Source organism: Phacochoerus africanus, chromosome 15, assembly GCF_016906955.1.
Source record: "Phacochoerus africanus isolate WHEZ1 chromosome 15, ROS_Pafr_v1, whole genome shotgun sequence".
Taxonomy (NCBI): domain Eukaryota; kingdom Metazoa; phylum Chordata; class Mammalia; order Artiodactyla; family Suidae; genus Phacochoerus; species Phacochoerus africanus.
Genome location: NC_062558.1, coordinates 32,764,351 through 32,779,855, shown reverse-complemented (window position 1 = coordinate 32,779,855; position 15,505 = coordinate 32,764,351). Strand labels below are relative to the sequence as shown.

The following is a 15,505-nucleotide window of genomic DNA, read 5'->3' as shown; positions in this document are numbered from 1 at the left end:
GCATTTCATTTAAGGCTTACCGTGGTCTAGAACAGTGCACAGTATGGGAGGCAGGAAACGAGGGCTTTTACTGGTTCTGCCAAATCCCTGCAGAGCTGGGATCCAGCTGTTTGGGCTGACTAAAAACCTTTCCATCTTGACAGTGAGACCAGGCTGAACTCACTATCACTTGGTACAGGGACACTGGGCTGGCCCAGATAATTTCAGATCACCCCTCCCCACCTCACGGGAGCCTTTAACTGCAACCCCTGCTGCTTTAGCAGCATATCTTTCAGCAGAGTCAAGGGGCCTGAGGGTCTCTTTCTCACTGCCGACTCATTCTTCACTGAGGTGTGCTGGTGAGCAGTCAAGAAGCAGAAGGGGAGGAGCCAACAAAGAGAACAGAAGATAACAGCCCATTTGTTATATAATAATCTGCTTCCTTACATGAAAGGGATGTTACCTGTAAAAGTATTTCAGGCCCCACCTGGAAGCCAGATTCTAAATCATCATTGCATCTAACCTTCTACTGAGTTGAGAAAGCTGTCCTTGGATCGGGGTCTTATCTTCGTGAAGACCTTGCCTCATACCTAGAATCCAGTCATCAGAAATGTTGAAGGCTAGGACATTGCAGCCCTGACTTTTACCCAGGCTCCTGGGGTGCCTGCTCCCTCAGCCTTTCAGGCTCTGCCAAAGGGTGAAACATGTCTTTAGGTCAGTTGATGATCCACTAGGGAATGTCCCCAGAGGAAAAAAAGGGCCCTGAGGGCTGGCCCACTGTTGCCCTTTCCTGAGAGCCCTAGCCCACTGAAAGGAACTCAGTTGACATGTTGTTTAAGCTGGAGATGTTGCCTGTATGCGTAAAAGAGCTCTCTGTTTCAGGCTCATGTACAGTCAGGAATGGTTCCTTCTCATCCAACTGCCCATGCGCCAATGATGCTAATGACGACACAGCCACCCGGCGGTCCCCAGGCCGCCCTCGCTCAAAGTGCACTACAGCCCATTCCAGTCTCGACAACAGCGCATTTCCCTTATATGACGCACCCTTCAGGTGAGGCGTGTGTGTGCAGGGGCCGCCGGGCACCCCAAAGCATTCTGCTCGCACAGGTCAAATGGCAGGCAGGGCCAGCGCTTCAAGCCCCGCATCTGAGAACTAGCGAGACCCGTCAGTGTGCACAGTAGGGACTGTGATGATCAGCTCAGTATCAGGTGTGAGGCTTCCGAGAGCCCAGTCTGTGTGTGTTCTGATGGTATACAGGATTTGGCTTGATGAGAAGCAGCAGCAGCAGCATTCTGTGTAGCTGATGCATGCTTAGGACTCAGTTGGCCTTCCTTGTTATCATAGGATGGACAGGGCAGTGTTTTCCTTCCTGAGTCCCAACAGTCTGACATGTGGGGGGTTACCACCATGGCAGAGTTTGATTGTAGCTCTGGAGACTACTACTGATGAGAAAGTGCTGTGTATGGATTGGTTTTGAGTATAGTATTAGCTCCAGTCTATTCCCTGCTAGGGAGAGAATGCCCGTGATTGTGCTCTAATACTTGATGGCTGCCATGGCGATATTTCAGTCTAACCTGTTATTCTGAAAGCAATACTGGTGCTTGGCTATTTTTGGGGAGGGGGTATGTTAAGGCCTTTTTTGTACCCCGTGAGCAACAACTCTTCTGGGAGTTTTATCTGAAGTGGTTTATGTCTGACTGGTTTGTTTCTACCCACCCACCTACCTCTCCCCCTTTTGGTACAGATGTGGGGGTTGGGGGGTGGTAAAGAGAATTGCATTTTTTGAGTCTTATTCAGCTAGCACAAGGATAGTTAACAGTCATGTGCTGCAGATTCACTAGGCTTAATGTGTGGTGTTGCCAGTTTTCTGTTTAAATATTCACTTTTCTTTTTTACAGTACAAGCCCACCACCAACAGCAGTTGTAAGGCTGCCCTGGAGGAACCGAAAGGCCAAATTCCCTCCTCCCTTCTACTGCTTCTACCAACTGGAAGCACAGAAAACTAGAATTTCATTTATTTTCTTTTTAAAAAATTATATGTTGATTTCTTGTAACATCCAATAGGAATGCTAACAGTTCACTTGCAGTGGAAGATATTTGGACCGAGTAGAGGTATTTAGGAACTTGTGGGCTGTTCCATAATTCCATACGCTGTTTCTGAGTCCCGCAAGTACCCCAGCTCTGCTTGCTGAAACTGGAAGTTATTTATTTTTAATGACCCGTGAAAGTCATGAACACATCAGCTAGCAAAAGAAGTAACAAGAGTGATTCTTGCTGCTATTACCGCTTTAAAAAAAAAAAAAATCAAGACTTGGAACGCCCTTTTACTAAACTTGACAAAGGTTCAGTAAATTCTTACCGTCAAACTGACGGATTATTATTTATAAATCAAGTTTGATGAAGTGATCACTGTCTACAGTGGTTCAACTTTTAAGTTAAAGGAAAACTTTTACTTTGTAGATAATATAAAATAAAAACTTTAAAAAAAATTAAAAAATAAAAAAAGTTTTAAAAACTGATACCAAGTTAATGTGTGTTTGTATGAGCTCTTTCCATTATAGGATACTGAGTATCTGAACAGAAGGGCTGACTCTGCTTCTTAATACCCTGGAAGGTTGGCTGTCAAATGATTTTTCTTCTTCACCTTTAGTTCTGGTTCAAGGTATCTCTAGAAAAAGACAAGACTGAGATATTCTGTTGGTGGATAGAGGTCTGCTTCAGAAGGAGAAAGGCTGGCCAGAGTTGGGCAGCACTGAAATTCCACGTCCTCAGCCTGCCACTGATTCTGTAAGCTTTCTTTTTAATAATCTCCTGAACCAAATGAGTGCTAGAAGTTGTCCTAATTCAGGCATCAGTCTGTTTTACCAGTAGGGGGCAGGAGACAGACACACACACAAATTGTAATAAATATAGAGGGTTGAAAATATGTAGCCATGTACAAAGCTAGGAAGGGGACAAACAGGGAAAAGCAAGTACTTTGCAGAGAGCATAGTTATTATAGAGACTTTAAATACTGTGGCAACAAGTCAGGATTCTGAAAATTTCCTTTTAATTCACATGTAGCAGTTTGTACATTATAGCAAAATTTGCATTCTTCAAGAATAAGTTACTTATACAGTACATATACAATACATAAAAATTTGCCAAATACCTTCTGCCTATAAGATTAATCCATTTTCTGTTTTGTCTTTACAATATGCTGCTTATTCCAGCTAAACACTGGATGTCAGATGTGTCCTTGTTAAGAGGCAGTGGATAATAAACTATCAAGTTCCTCTAGCCTGTGGGAGATATTAGCGCTCACATTTGCAATAAGAGACTTAGCCCTCAACAGTAGCATGAAGGAATCACAGGCAACCCTTAGGGAAGGGTTCTCAAGGCCTTGATTTTAGGTTAAGAAACTGTTATGTAAAAATAGTGTTCTCTGGCTTAAGATTTTAATAATTGCTATTCCTTTTTCCTACACGGTCCAGAAATGATCAAAGGCAGAAGATTTATACCAGATAAAGCCATATGGATTGCTGGTCTAAAATTCAAGGCAGGTTAGTTGACTTAATTCTTTGGTGCTGGTGACTGTTAGTTTGTAAAAGTTCATTAAAGTCGGATGAAGGAAGGGATGATGATGGGAGCAGCCAAAGCTATCCTTGTCTGTAACTAGAGATAACCAGAGGGCTTACTGTCCTTTGGCACTCAGAGCCTGGGCTCTCAGTAGAGGCTGCTGGCTTGGCTTCTTGCTGCCAGCAGTGGTCACACTGGGACTGGAAGGAGGGTGGGGGAATGTGCTATGACTGTGGTGGGCTGATTGCAGCCATCAGGGTAGCTGCCTCACTGCCTGTGAGGATATCAAGCCTAGGAACCCATTGCTCCCCCCACCTCCAGCTCTGCTCTAGCAGAAGGCATTGGCTTAGTGTCACTTCTTCCCAGGCCATGAGGGAGCTTTTTGTCAGAAGGTATTTGAGCTGTCCTGGTAACTCAAACACATTTAGAAATGTTTTTCTTCTCTGAACATTTTACACTGAAGCAATCTGGAAGCTGTTGACTCGGTCACAGAGTTTGAGCTTGCACTTTGTAGCCAGTAGGACAGAGGTGCTTGCTTGCTGTGCCTGGCTTGCCTCTCCGCACTACCTGAGAACTTGATGATAAGAGGCTAAGAAGTGAGTGCCACTGTGGCTTGAAGAGGTCATATATCCCAGATGTTTGTTTACCCTTCTGAGGGGAGGGAGGGAACTTATTTATTTGATTCATTGTCTACCTAGCCCTTTGCCTGTGCAGACAAAGGGAAAACCTGTACCAATGATAAGTCAGCATTGACTTTCTTTGAGAAATCCAAAATAGTGCTTACTCCTGGCTCACATTTTGCTTTTAGCATTCCTTATTCACAGAGACCTACTTGATATGTGGACAGTGAAGGAAAGACAGGTGACCCCAATGCAGATCAGGGTTGGATCTGCTTTACCATCTCTGAAAACATCCAGGAGTGTGGGTTTTAAAGTGATGGGAGGGAGAGGTGGCTGCTGACCTTCTTGCCCCTCCTAAAGCCTGACCTCTCACCTCTTAGTGTACAGAGAATGAATGGCTGGAGGGAACAGACCAAACCCTCACCCCAGAAATAGGCCGTTTAGTTCAGGCCAAGGTTTAAATTTAGCCTTTGATTGAAGTATCTATAAATGTTAAGCTGTGCTGAACTCCTGGTTTCCTAGAAGACACTTTGGTCAGCCTGGCGGCTGTACTGAATGGCTCTGCTGGCACCCAGGAGCAGCTGACTCCATTGGGTCACTGCTTCCCTTGTTTCCAAGCCTCTGCATGAAAGTTCTGGGAGGAGCCAGCCTCCTATCAATTGTATCATTTGTGAAAGGCAAGTATAGATGGAGATCCGACTGCAGAACCTCCCTGGATGTTGAGGGTGTGTGCGCCTATGTATGTATACACGCACACACGTTCTTCATCACATGAGGCAGCAACCAGCTAGAACAGAACAGTAATTGTGAGCTGTTAAAGGAGTTTCTCATTAGCTGTGGCACCAGATTCCCAGCTTCCATTTTGGCTCAAGAATGAGCTTAAATCTTTGTGGGATAATTTAATACACTTTCAGATGCTTGGAGGCTCTGAGCCAGCTCTGTTGGCCAAGAGTTTACTAGGAAAGGCCCAGCAGCCCTTCTTTCCTTTTTGCTTGCCCCTTCCTTACCTCTCAGTTTAACTCTCGCTGTAAAGCTACTATAAACCAGAATCGTTTTTTATCATAAGGCACCAGGGTGGAACTATTCCTTGCCACCCTCCTATTTCAGTAATTGCCTGAATTTCCCTGAAAGAGTGACACGCTTTTTACTTCTCTACATTTAGGAAGGACAATGGCTTCTCAGGAACAGGTGACTGTTCTTTGGAGGCATACTAGACAAGGAAGCCAGTCAAGGAAGGTTTGCATAGCTATCTCTGACTACAAAAATCGCATGGGTATTAATTCAGACAGTGCAATGAAATAAGCAATGGTTTAATTTTTGAAACCTGAATCCTTTGAAAAGTTAATTTGAGGTAAAAATGTTTAAAATCATTTTGATATTTAGCTTGTCCATCTGCCAGAGCTTTGTCCTAAAACCGAGTCAAAGCAGGATAAGTGTGGTCACCTGTGGCATGGGTACATCAGACCTGCCACGTGGACTGAAGCTACAATGGGAAACCTATAGGAGAAGCCAGGGCTTGTTAGTGTTTTGGGCTTCCTGATGCCCCCCACCCAAAGTAGAAAGTCTGTCAGCTGTGACAGTGTCAGTGAAAAATAGAACAAGTTTCCACTGCCAACTCGGGCCCTCACCCTACTACCTCCTCCAAAACTGATGGGGACTGGTCCTGGGAACCCCGGGCAGGAGCTGGTGGCATCCATGAACAAGAACTACATCTGTAAACAATAGGAGACAGTCAAGTGAGAATGAAACTTATAGGAGGCCCTTTAACAGGCCTAATAGAAGGGTCACATCCAAACTGGAATCAGCAGTTAACAGTGTCCCTTAAATCTCTCTCTGGAAGGAAGGAAAGAAAATTACATTCACAAGTTCATGTCTCTGCTTGCTTATGTTCCTCTGGGGCATCTGGGATTCCTCCCAGCCTGTCAGAGAGGTGTGTACTGATTGTCTATGGCCCGCAGGTGGCTCCTGGAGGAGGAGTCCATTTCATAGTCTGAGTCCCGGGCTCGACTGGCAGGCTCAGGCTCCAGGTGCCTCAGGCTGCTGGCCAGTTCCTCAGGCGAAGGCACCAGGTGGAAGATCTGCTCTGGGGGAGAGGATCGGCCTGGGAGACCCTCTGGGCCGAGCCCCCTCGGACAGCCAGAAGCACTAAGGTGGGGAAGGCCCAGCTCTGAATCCCAGCGAGAGAGGGAGAAAGGGAACAGGACGGCGTTGGAGGAACCTGGAGGGACAAGTGACCAAGAGAGAAACCACTGTCAGTCTTAACAGGGCAGGACCAAGTGTTGGAAAGACACAAAATGAGGTCTCTGCCTCCCTGAGTTTGCAGTGAGCTTTCACCCTCTACCCGGTTGCCAGTGCCACCGCCCCATTTACCAAGGGGCATTAGGGTCACACCTGGTGGCTGGGAGACGACTACCACGTAGCTGGACAGCCGGACATCACAGGCGGCACCGCACTCGAGTGGGATGGGTGAACGCTGGAAGTGGTGGAGCATGTGTATGACCGAGGGGAAGTGGAGGTGTTGTACTCGGCACTGGCCCCGCTCAGTCAGTGACAGGCGCAGGTGCTGCAGGAAGAGGATGGCCTGGGCTCAGGCACTGACCCCTAAGGGCCTTGAAAATGAAGGGGGTGAAGCCCTCCACCCCACCTCACCCTGTACCTTGGCTATGCCCTGGAAGTTGAATGTGAGCACATATTCCCCACGCCTCGTCTCACTCTGCCGGACCAGGAACACTCCGTGAGCATCAGGACCCTGCAGCTGAACCAGCTGTGCTGCCTTCACCCGGGAGATGGGGCCATGGAACCAGGGGTAGCAGGACAGGAAATGATCTGTTTTCTGGCAGGCTGGGTCTAGCAACCCCCCAGGAGAAGCACCTGGCAGAAAAGAAGTTACGTGGTGGTGACCCTTTGTTGGGTACCTTATGTCCTGGGCTAGGGCTGGGATCCAACGTTACTGGAGGAAAAAGGCCCTGACCCCCTCACCTTGGTTCAGGGAATCTGTGCTTCCCCTTGGAGAGTTAAACGTGCTGGGCTCTAAGGCTGAGGATATGTGCGTCTCTGGGTCTGTGTTCTCCAGTCTGCTGGAGAAGAGTCTGGGGTTAAGGATCTGGGTAGGTCAGAAGTAGCAGTAAAAGCTGTGCCAGGAGGGGGGCCCTAGGGTCTGGGGCCTCACCCTTGGCCTGTGCACTCCCGAAGCTCAGCCATCCATGAATTCAGCTGCTGCTCATCTCCAACCTCAAAGATGATGTCTGTCCGGTCCTTCACCTGGCAAGGAGAAAGGGACAGCTATGTGAGATCCCCAAGGTCTGTCTATACCGCACTCCCCTTCCGCCCACCCTGAGTGTGGAAAGCTGTCTCTCACCTTCAGCACAAAGGTGTAGAGGTTGTCGGGCATCTCAAGACGTGTGCATCGCCGAATCTCCTGGATGCTAGAACAGGCTGCTTGTAGCTTGGGCTTTGAACTCTAGGAGACCAAGGGAGACATTCAAGGCTTGTCCCCACTGACCCTTTGATCACCCAGGTCTCTGCTCTTTTCCGCAGTCTCTCCAGGGGCCTAGCTTGCTGAGCACATGTGAGTGATGCATGGAGTGGTGCGAGCTCAGGTACCCTGGGGATGGAGTGGGTGCTCGCATTCTCGCTTGCAGAAGGCGCACTCGCACGCGCGTGCACACACACACACACACACTGAGCTCCCCAGAAACATTTGGGCTAAGGGCCAATCTCTGCTTCACCTAGATCTGTAGACATTCCAGCTCTGACAGGTATTTGCTGGCTGAAATCTTTCTCTTCCCACTGGGGGAGCAAAACTCCCCAATCCCTAACCTGGCCAGTCACACTGGCTGCTGACTCCTTCATCCCAGCAAACCCAGAGAGCAGACATGAGGCTATCCAACCCCAGGTCCCTCTGTGGTGCTGGCTGACTGCCAGGGGCCCCAGGCCTTTACCTTGCCTTTAGCTCCACCCCTCCCCTCCACTGGCTGTCCACTAGCACAGGTCTCTCCCAGCCTAACAGCAGCCCTAGGAAGCAGATACTATCACCGCAACTTGAAGAATCTTGGAGTTCTCATTGTGGCTTAGTGGGTTAAGAACCCCACCCTGTCTCCTTGAGGATGTGGGTTCGATCCCTGGCCTTGCCCAGTGGGTTAAGGATCCAGCACTGCCGCAAACTGTGGCATAGGTTGTAGATGCAGCTTGGATCCAGCGTTGCTGTGGTCATGGCATAGGTCGGCAGCTGCAGCTCCAATGCGACTCCTAGCCTAGGACCTTCCATATGCCACCGGTGTGGCCCTAAAAAGAATAAATAAAATGAAAAGAAGAAACTGAAATTTTGGAAGTGAAGTCATTTGCCTGAGGAAGTGAACCTCTCTCCACAGAGCCTAGAATCTCAAGCTCCCAAACACACCTAACTAACCTGTTTTGCCTTCAAGTGGATTTGGCTGTGGGGTGGGGATTGGCAGAGCAGCTTAGCTTATGGACTTGGTGTTTCTGCCAGTGTGCCCTCTTGTCTGGCTTGGCTGGCCCCAGTTACAACCAGCTGGAAAGCCACACAAAACCTTGGGCTCTGGAGCCTCCCACAACATACAGCACACACAGGGCTCAGAGTGGGTCGGGGTGACCCTCTACCCTTTTACCAGCAAAAGGCTCCTGACTGAACCTAGCTGGAGCATGGGCTGACCCTGCAGATGTCTGTTCCAGGGTGCAGGAAGTTTTTGCAGAAAGGAGATCACCCTTTACCACCCCCATCTCCACATCCTCTTGTGATAAGGCTGATGAGATTGTTTCCCTGGCATCAGGAGATGATTGATGGCTTCCAGCAGAGACCAAAAGAAGATGAGCATGGAGGAAGGAGCAAGATTCGGCAAGTGGACAGAGGAGACCCAACTCCATTGGGGCCCTTCTCCCTCTAACAGCTCTTTTCCTTGGAGCCAGGAGACAGCAAGGTGCCCCTGGAAAGTGCCACAATCCCCCCGCCTGCCAAGCCAGCACCAGATGGGGAGAGGGAACAAAAGTGAGTTCCAGGCTCAATGGCTTTTCTGGTCCAGACCCCACCCACCCACCCCGGGCAGGTGTCGGAGCTCCCAGTCCTGCCCCGGTTGTGGGACACAGCAGTCTGGGGAGAGCAACTCTGGTTACGAGCATGGAGAAGCTGCACAACTAGTAAATCCCAACCCTGAGTGACCTGCACCAGCCGGGACATTTGCACCTTTCCAGTTCTTTTATGTCCGCCATGACCCAGTTTCTCAGCCTTGGAGCCATGTGAGACGCAGCGATCCCTGGAGCCTTGCATGGCACCTACACGGGCACTAGACATGCCTGAGAGCACGGGAAGCAGAGCCTCTGCTCTCCTGGCAGCTTTCAGTCAGCCAGTCTCTCGTTGTCTATTTTCTGACTGCAAAATGTGTTAGGTACAGAGGACTAATTCCTTCTCCCACTTGTGCAATTGGCCCTGCCTGGTCCCCCCAACCCTCCCCACTGGCTCAAGGCCCACAGGATCACTGGGAGGAAGTAGGCCAGGCTAAGAGGGGAGGCCAGGCCTAGTCTCCCTTTCAGTTCCGCTCCAGGCCCTGGGCCTGGCCCCCAGTGTGGGTGCCAAGATTAAGCAGTAAAGCCACTGGTTTCACTCTGAATGTGGGGCCCTCCGTGCCAGCTCCACCCCCAGCAGCTGAGGAACTGCTGACCTGGCAGGCAGTGAAGAGAGGATTCCCCTCCTCACCATGGCCAGCCTTTGCTGCACAGATGATGGTGAAACTCATCCTGGCTCCCCCTCTGCACACTGGCTTTCATCTCTTCACAGCAGCCCATTTGTCTTGCCCAGAGTCGCACAACCTGGGAGGCTTAGCAGGGGCTGAACCCCAGCCTGCCAAGGATCAGAGCCAGTGCATCTAACTACTGTGGTGGGTGGGAGATGCCAGAGGCTCTGCCCAGGTTGGAGGGGTGAATGAGAGCACAGCAGCAGACATCTCTGCCTTTGGCCACAGCCCTAGCTGGACAATCCAAAGCAAGATGCAGGAAGACTGTGGAGGGACCAGTGGGTGCCTTTCTAGCTGGGCGCTGTGACAGGACAGAGCCGGGCTTGAACAGCAGCCCCAGAAACACTCGGGGCTTTAGGTCCACCTCCTTTCTGCACCCTCCCTCCCACCTGCCTTGCAGATCCACCTGGCCAGCAGTTGCTCCCTGGACTCACCTCAGAGTCACACAGCTTGGGACCCAAATGACCAAACTGTTGTAGTATTTGTGGTACAAGCAGTAGACTGTCACCCCCTACATTCTGCAACATCCACCCCTGGAGAGCTAGTCCCATTCTTAGCTTCTAGCATCCAAAAAGCTAGCTTCTTAGAGCCACTGTGACTCCAGTGGTAATAACCCATTTCTTTCTTTGCTGTGGCTAAGAAACAAAGACAGATGTAAACCAGCTTTGACATTGTCCTCAAGTAGGGCTTGTGCATTTATAGGGCTTTTTAATTCTCTTACCTCTCCAGGCTAAAGGTTCAGTCTAGATCCTGTTCTTGTATAACCCTGGATAAGTGACTCAGCCCTCTGTGCCTTAGTTTTGTCATCTGTAAGGTAGAAATATTTAATAGTCTCTCTCTCTTCACAGGGTTGATATGGTGATTGGGTGAACTTTTGCAAGTGAAAGAAATGCCTGACTGATAAACAGCTGTTGTTAAATTTCCAGGCTGGGGTCTGAGGCCAGCCAAGATGGGGAAAGCCTGCTAGGGTCCACTACAGTGTTGCAGTGCTCCTGTGTCACTTCAGCGAAATTGACACATAATAGAACCTACCTGCATACATACCTTAAGTAAGATAAGAGGGAAGTAATGGAATGTAATTGATGTTAAAATAAAATGTATTTCGGTGTGACTATATATAGCACAATGAACTACTTGGGTGCTTCTGTGTGTGTTTTGAGACATAAAGCTGCCAGAAAGTACGGTGAGCCTGAAAGGACTGTTAGTCTATTCAGTGGACATTAAAACTGGGCAGGAAGTTCCATGTGCTTCTGTATAAGAGAGCAAAATTCTGACTCTGGGTTTCTTTTCTCCTGTGCTTTTGGAAGGCGTTTTGGTCAGCTGTGCTTCAGCAGCCCCTGTCCAAGGCTCTCCTTTCCCAAATGGTGTTGGGGGTGTGGCTTTGGGCCTAGAATCTACCTGGGGAGAATGAGAGCACTGATTGGAACCAGACCTTGCCTTCCCTCAGCCTGCAGCCACTCCATGTGCTCAAGGTCTGGGATGGCCCATCCAGAGTCTTTCAAGGTAGCAGCTGCACCCTGAGCTGCCGTGTCCTCATAGCCACTGGTACCCACAAGACGCTGGCAGAAGGACTGGGACCGGCCAAGCCTTTAGTGAGCTCCAGGGGCCGGTGCTCCAGCAGGAACAAAACACACACAGTCCCTGACTCTCAGGCTTCTGTGCTAGAAGGGAGACAGCTTTTCAACAGGCAGGAGCTGGTAAGAGCCATAGCAGTGTGTGGTTCCCATAGGGCCTTGAGGCTGTGGGAGTCAGTCTGGGCTTATTCTAAGATGGAGATATGGAAGCGGCAGCTCTTTGTGCAGATCTGATACTCACAGTAGTTAAGTACCTGCAAGCTGGCCAGACCCTCCTCTCACCCACCTCCTCCACAGGAAGCTGGAGGGGAGACAGCATCCATTTCATTCCCAAGCAGTAAACTGGGCCTGGCACAGAGGGCCCCATGGTATGGGCAGTCCAGGCCCTCGCAATGGTCTTACTCTGTCCACTAGAAGGGCCTTTATCCCTCAAGTGAAAGCCGTGAGGAGAGACCGCGCACCATTTGGAACCCCCCAGGCCACACCAGGCCCCAACAGTCTTCTCTCTCCCGGGGCTTGGGGCCTTCATTCCTCTCCTCTAAAGACAGCAGTGGAACTGGAAGTAGGGCACAGTTTATGGCTGGAGGTCTGGGTCCAAGCCATACTCTTGCCACAGCACCCAGGCCCCCAAGATAGCAGCCCCACAGCCTAGGGCCAGGGTTAGGCAAGCTTAGTTCTGTTGCTTACTCCCTTGGAGATCTGCCTGGCATTCACCACAGCCTTGGTTTCCTCTTTGGTAACATGAGGACCAGCAAATTCAAGATCCCAGTCATGGATAATTGAGTTGCCATACCCCCAGCCCGTGGCCAGAACCCAGAACGGATGCTGCCTGGATGGGTGAATGAGAAAATGGACATGATAATCATTCTGGGAAAGGCTTAATCAGGTCTGATTGTATCAAGAAAACCTTAGAACACACACACACACGAGAAGGAAAATGCCATCTTGTTCCAAAGTCACATCTCTAACTTTAGTCAAGTTACAGGAATACTCAGAGTGGGAAGAGAGACAACAGCTAGAACACAGACCAGAGTTTCATTTGCCACAAATTTGTATCTGAGCTTCCTGGCAACCAATGCAAAGAGGGATTGTCCAAGAGAAGGCAGCCTCTTGTACCTGGAGAATCATGTGCACAACAGTCCATTAAAGGCTCTGAGAAGAACTGGAGCAGAGAACCCTGCTAAACCCACATGTTCCCCAGATTTTGGCCAAGTGTCCTGCTCAGAAACCTCTCTGGGGTCTGCACGACCACCGCAAGCAACCTCCTCCTCCTGGGTTTTGGAAAGTAGACAGTCCTAGCCTTAAGTCCCAACTCTGCCTCATCCTCCATGGACAAGTGACTTGCCTCTCCTAGCCCCACTTTTGTAAGGTGGGATAACAGGGCCCCCACCTGCCATGAGCATTGAGCAATACAGGGTTAGGGTTAGGGTGTGGAGCGCTCCAGGTGGGTCTGGAGAGATCCATGTGGGGAAATGGCACCAGGTGGGGATGAGCACAGGGCCTCAGGAACCCAGTCTTAGGAATACCTGCCCTGCTCAGAAGCAAATAGCTCCTCTGGAAGAAGCTCCAGCTTTCATAGCTGTCTCCACTACGAGACCATAAGCCCAAGGCAGCCTTCCTGCTCCCTTCATCTGTGTGTCTTCCACAGGGCACAGAGGAAGTGGTATAAATGTTTGCTGAGGACTCTCCAGAGTGGAGAAGGTGGAGGAAAAGGCATTAGAGGCTAGGTACAGCAAAAGCCAACACCCAGAGACCAGAAAGTACACAAAATGCACCAGGTGGCAGGGGTGTCAGCTGTGGCTAGAAATTGTGCTAATAGGCCCCCCGCACACCAGCCTGTAATGAGCATCTGCTGTGTGCCAGGCACTGGGGCCTGGGCTCTCCATCCAGGACACTTTCAGACTGTTGAATTCACAAGCCAGCACCATTTCCAGAAATTTCCAGTTTCACAGAAAAGAGCATCATATTGAGGAATGGAGGTACCAGAACCAAGGAAGCAGGAAGGACATTGTCTCAGAGCAAAGAACAGACGTGGACATCAATTATGGTGATGTGTTAGTGAGAAAACCCTCAGCATCCCACTCTGGACCATCTGTCTCTCTGAAGAACAGTGGTGGGCGCCTCCCATGACCCCCCAGCAGCCCATGAAACCAGTGTTTTATCCCCACTTCACAAATGAGCCAAGGCTAAGAGAATTTCTAGGGGGTGGGGGTGGGGGGCTGGTCACGACACAGAGCACCCATCACAACCAGCAGGCCCAGAGCCACGGAAAGTCAGCCTGGGATCCACATTTAAGACAGGCCTGGGTGTATTTCAAACCCACTGCCATCTGAGGGGAATGCTGGGCAGCAAGGCCACCCCGTTCCTCCTCCCCCAGGCACAAGAGGCTTGAAGGAGGGAGAGTACAGGCCATCCCACAGGCAGAATGGTGGGTGCTGAGGGCAAGGGCTCTGGAACCAGGCGGACTGCATTCCAGTCCTGAGCAGCTCCTGGGGGCAAAGGGGGTGCTCACAGAGCCCCCACTAAGAGTGAGGTGTCAGAGACACCCTGAACCCCCCGAGATGCGCAACATCGAGTTGCCATCCATCAGTCCTGTCAGTGCTACTCCCAGAGACATCCAGGATCTACCTACTTCCCATCCCCCTCTTCTGCTCCAAACCCTCCCGTGGTCCCCATCTTTCTGGGAATAGAAGCACAGGTCCTCACTATGGCCCACAAGATGTTGCGTGACCTTCTCAGCCTCATCTGCCCTCCCTCACTTTTTCAGCCACACTGGCCTCCACCGTTCCTTCAAGTCATCAAGCATACTCCCGCTTCAGGGCCTTTGCACCTACTGTTCCCTCTGTCTGAAAGGACAGTTCCTCCACATCTTCACAAATCTGACTCTTCTCAGATTCAGGTCTCAGCCCAAGTGTCAGCTCCTCAGGAAGGCCCTCCCTGACCACGGTGTCTAAATACACACAGTCACCATCACAAAACCCCCTTTACTGCATTTACCAGCCCGTGAACACTTATCAATGCCATCCATTTACAGATGGGGAAATGGAGGCCCCGAGAGGCAAAATCACCTGTCCCAGTCACAGAGATCACAGAGAGAGGGGCTGAATGGAGCTGAGGCTGAGACCCTTGTCTGCCCAGCCCCAGAGCCCACAGCACCCACCTCCATCTGGTTGTCCCTCCCAGCTCATGCTGTCCCACAGCCAGGCCCGATCCCAACTGCAGGTCTGCTCTAGGGAGCCTTCTTTGACCTCTAGGTCGTGGTCAGTACGATTCCTATGCCTCTCCCTCGGCACAGGGCTTATCAGGCCTGGCCATAATTTCCTGATGGTACAGCTGCCCCCACCATCTGACTGGGAGTTCCTCTGGGGGTGGGGACAGGGCACCAAGCCTTGTTCCTAGCTGAGGCCCAGCCCTGGGTCCAGCCTAGAGGAGGCACTTGGAGAGTGTCTCTCAGATAGATGGGTGAGTAGCTGGGTGGGTGCCTGGATCCCCAGCCTTCAGATGTCTGGGAGCAGAGGCCAATGTGGGGGTGTGGCGAGTTATCTCACCCCCTGGCTGCCTGGCTCCCTTGGAGGCAAACTGAAGGCAACAAGCCAATTTCAAGGACTGAACAAATGTTGGAACTACGGGCCACAGGTCACTTCCTTCCTCTGCCCCAACTAGAGCCCCCTCCCCCGCCACACACACCCTTCAAATGCCTGCCTCAGCCACTCTTCCTCTGTGTGACCCTCAGCAAATCACTTCGCTTCTCTGCATTTTGTTTTTTCATCTGTAAAATGAAGGTGATACTGGAACATCCTGCTCCACGCGCCCCGGGGCTTCTGTAAGTGCCTCTTGCCTGAGTGCCCTGGATGCTCCCAGATCCACCCAGTCCACTAGGGGCCAGGTCTTCCCCCTTGGTCTGCCCCTTGCCACCTCATGCTCCCTCTCCCCACAGGGAACCAGGAAAGGGATGGGAGAGGCTTCCATAAAAGCCACCTGGATCGAGGCAGCTTCCCTGGCCCGGCAAGTGAGCCGGCCAGTGCC

General features: G+C 50.7%; 2 protein-coding genes across 16 annotated transcripts in view; one reads left to right on the top strand and one right to left on the bottom strand.

The window, feature by feature from the left end:
* The window catches only part of ATXN2 (ataxin 2), a 119,802-nt gene extending 104,368 nt beyond the window's left edge, over positions 1-15,434 (top strand). For 5 of the 14 annotated variants that reach the window (XM_047760036.1, XM_047760035.1, XM_047760034.1 and 2 more), the window contains one exon: positions 862-1,872. In XM_047760036.1, coding sequence (XP_047615992.1) covers positions 862-1,161 — 300 coding nt within the window. In that variant the 3' untranslated portion in view covers positions 1,162-1,872. The other 9 variants (XM_047760037.1, XM_047760027.1, XM_047760026.1 and 6 more) reach the window with 6 other exon arrangements.
* Positions 3,007-15,505, bottom strand: part of SH2B3 (SH2B adaptor protein 3) — a 40,955-nt gene continuing 28,456 nt past the window's right edge. Inside the window, exons 3-8 of one of the 2 annotated variants that reach the window (XM_047760041.1) lie at positions 7,517-7,618; positions 7,328-7,419; positions 7,138-7,235; positions 6,815-7,029; positions 6,550-6,721; positions 3,007-6,376 (exon numbers count right to left, since the gene is read on the bottom strand). In XM_047760041.1, coding sequence (XP_047615997.1) covers positions 6,081-6,376; positions 6,550-6,721; positions 6,815-7,029; positions 7,138-7,235; positions 7,328-7,419; positions 7,517-7,618 — 975 coding nt within the window. In that variant the 3' untranslated portion in view covers positions 3,007-6,080. The remainder of the gene's footprint in view (positions 6,377-6,549; positions 6,722-6,814; positions 7,030-7,137; positions 7,236-7,327; positions 7,420-7,516; positions 7,619-15,505) is intronic. The other variant, XM_047760042.1, reaches the window with a different exon arrangement.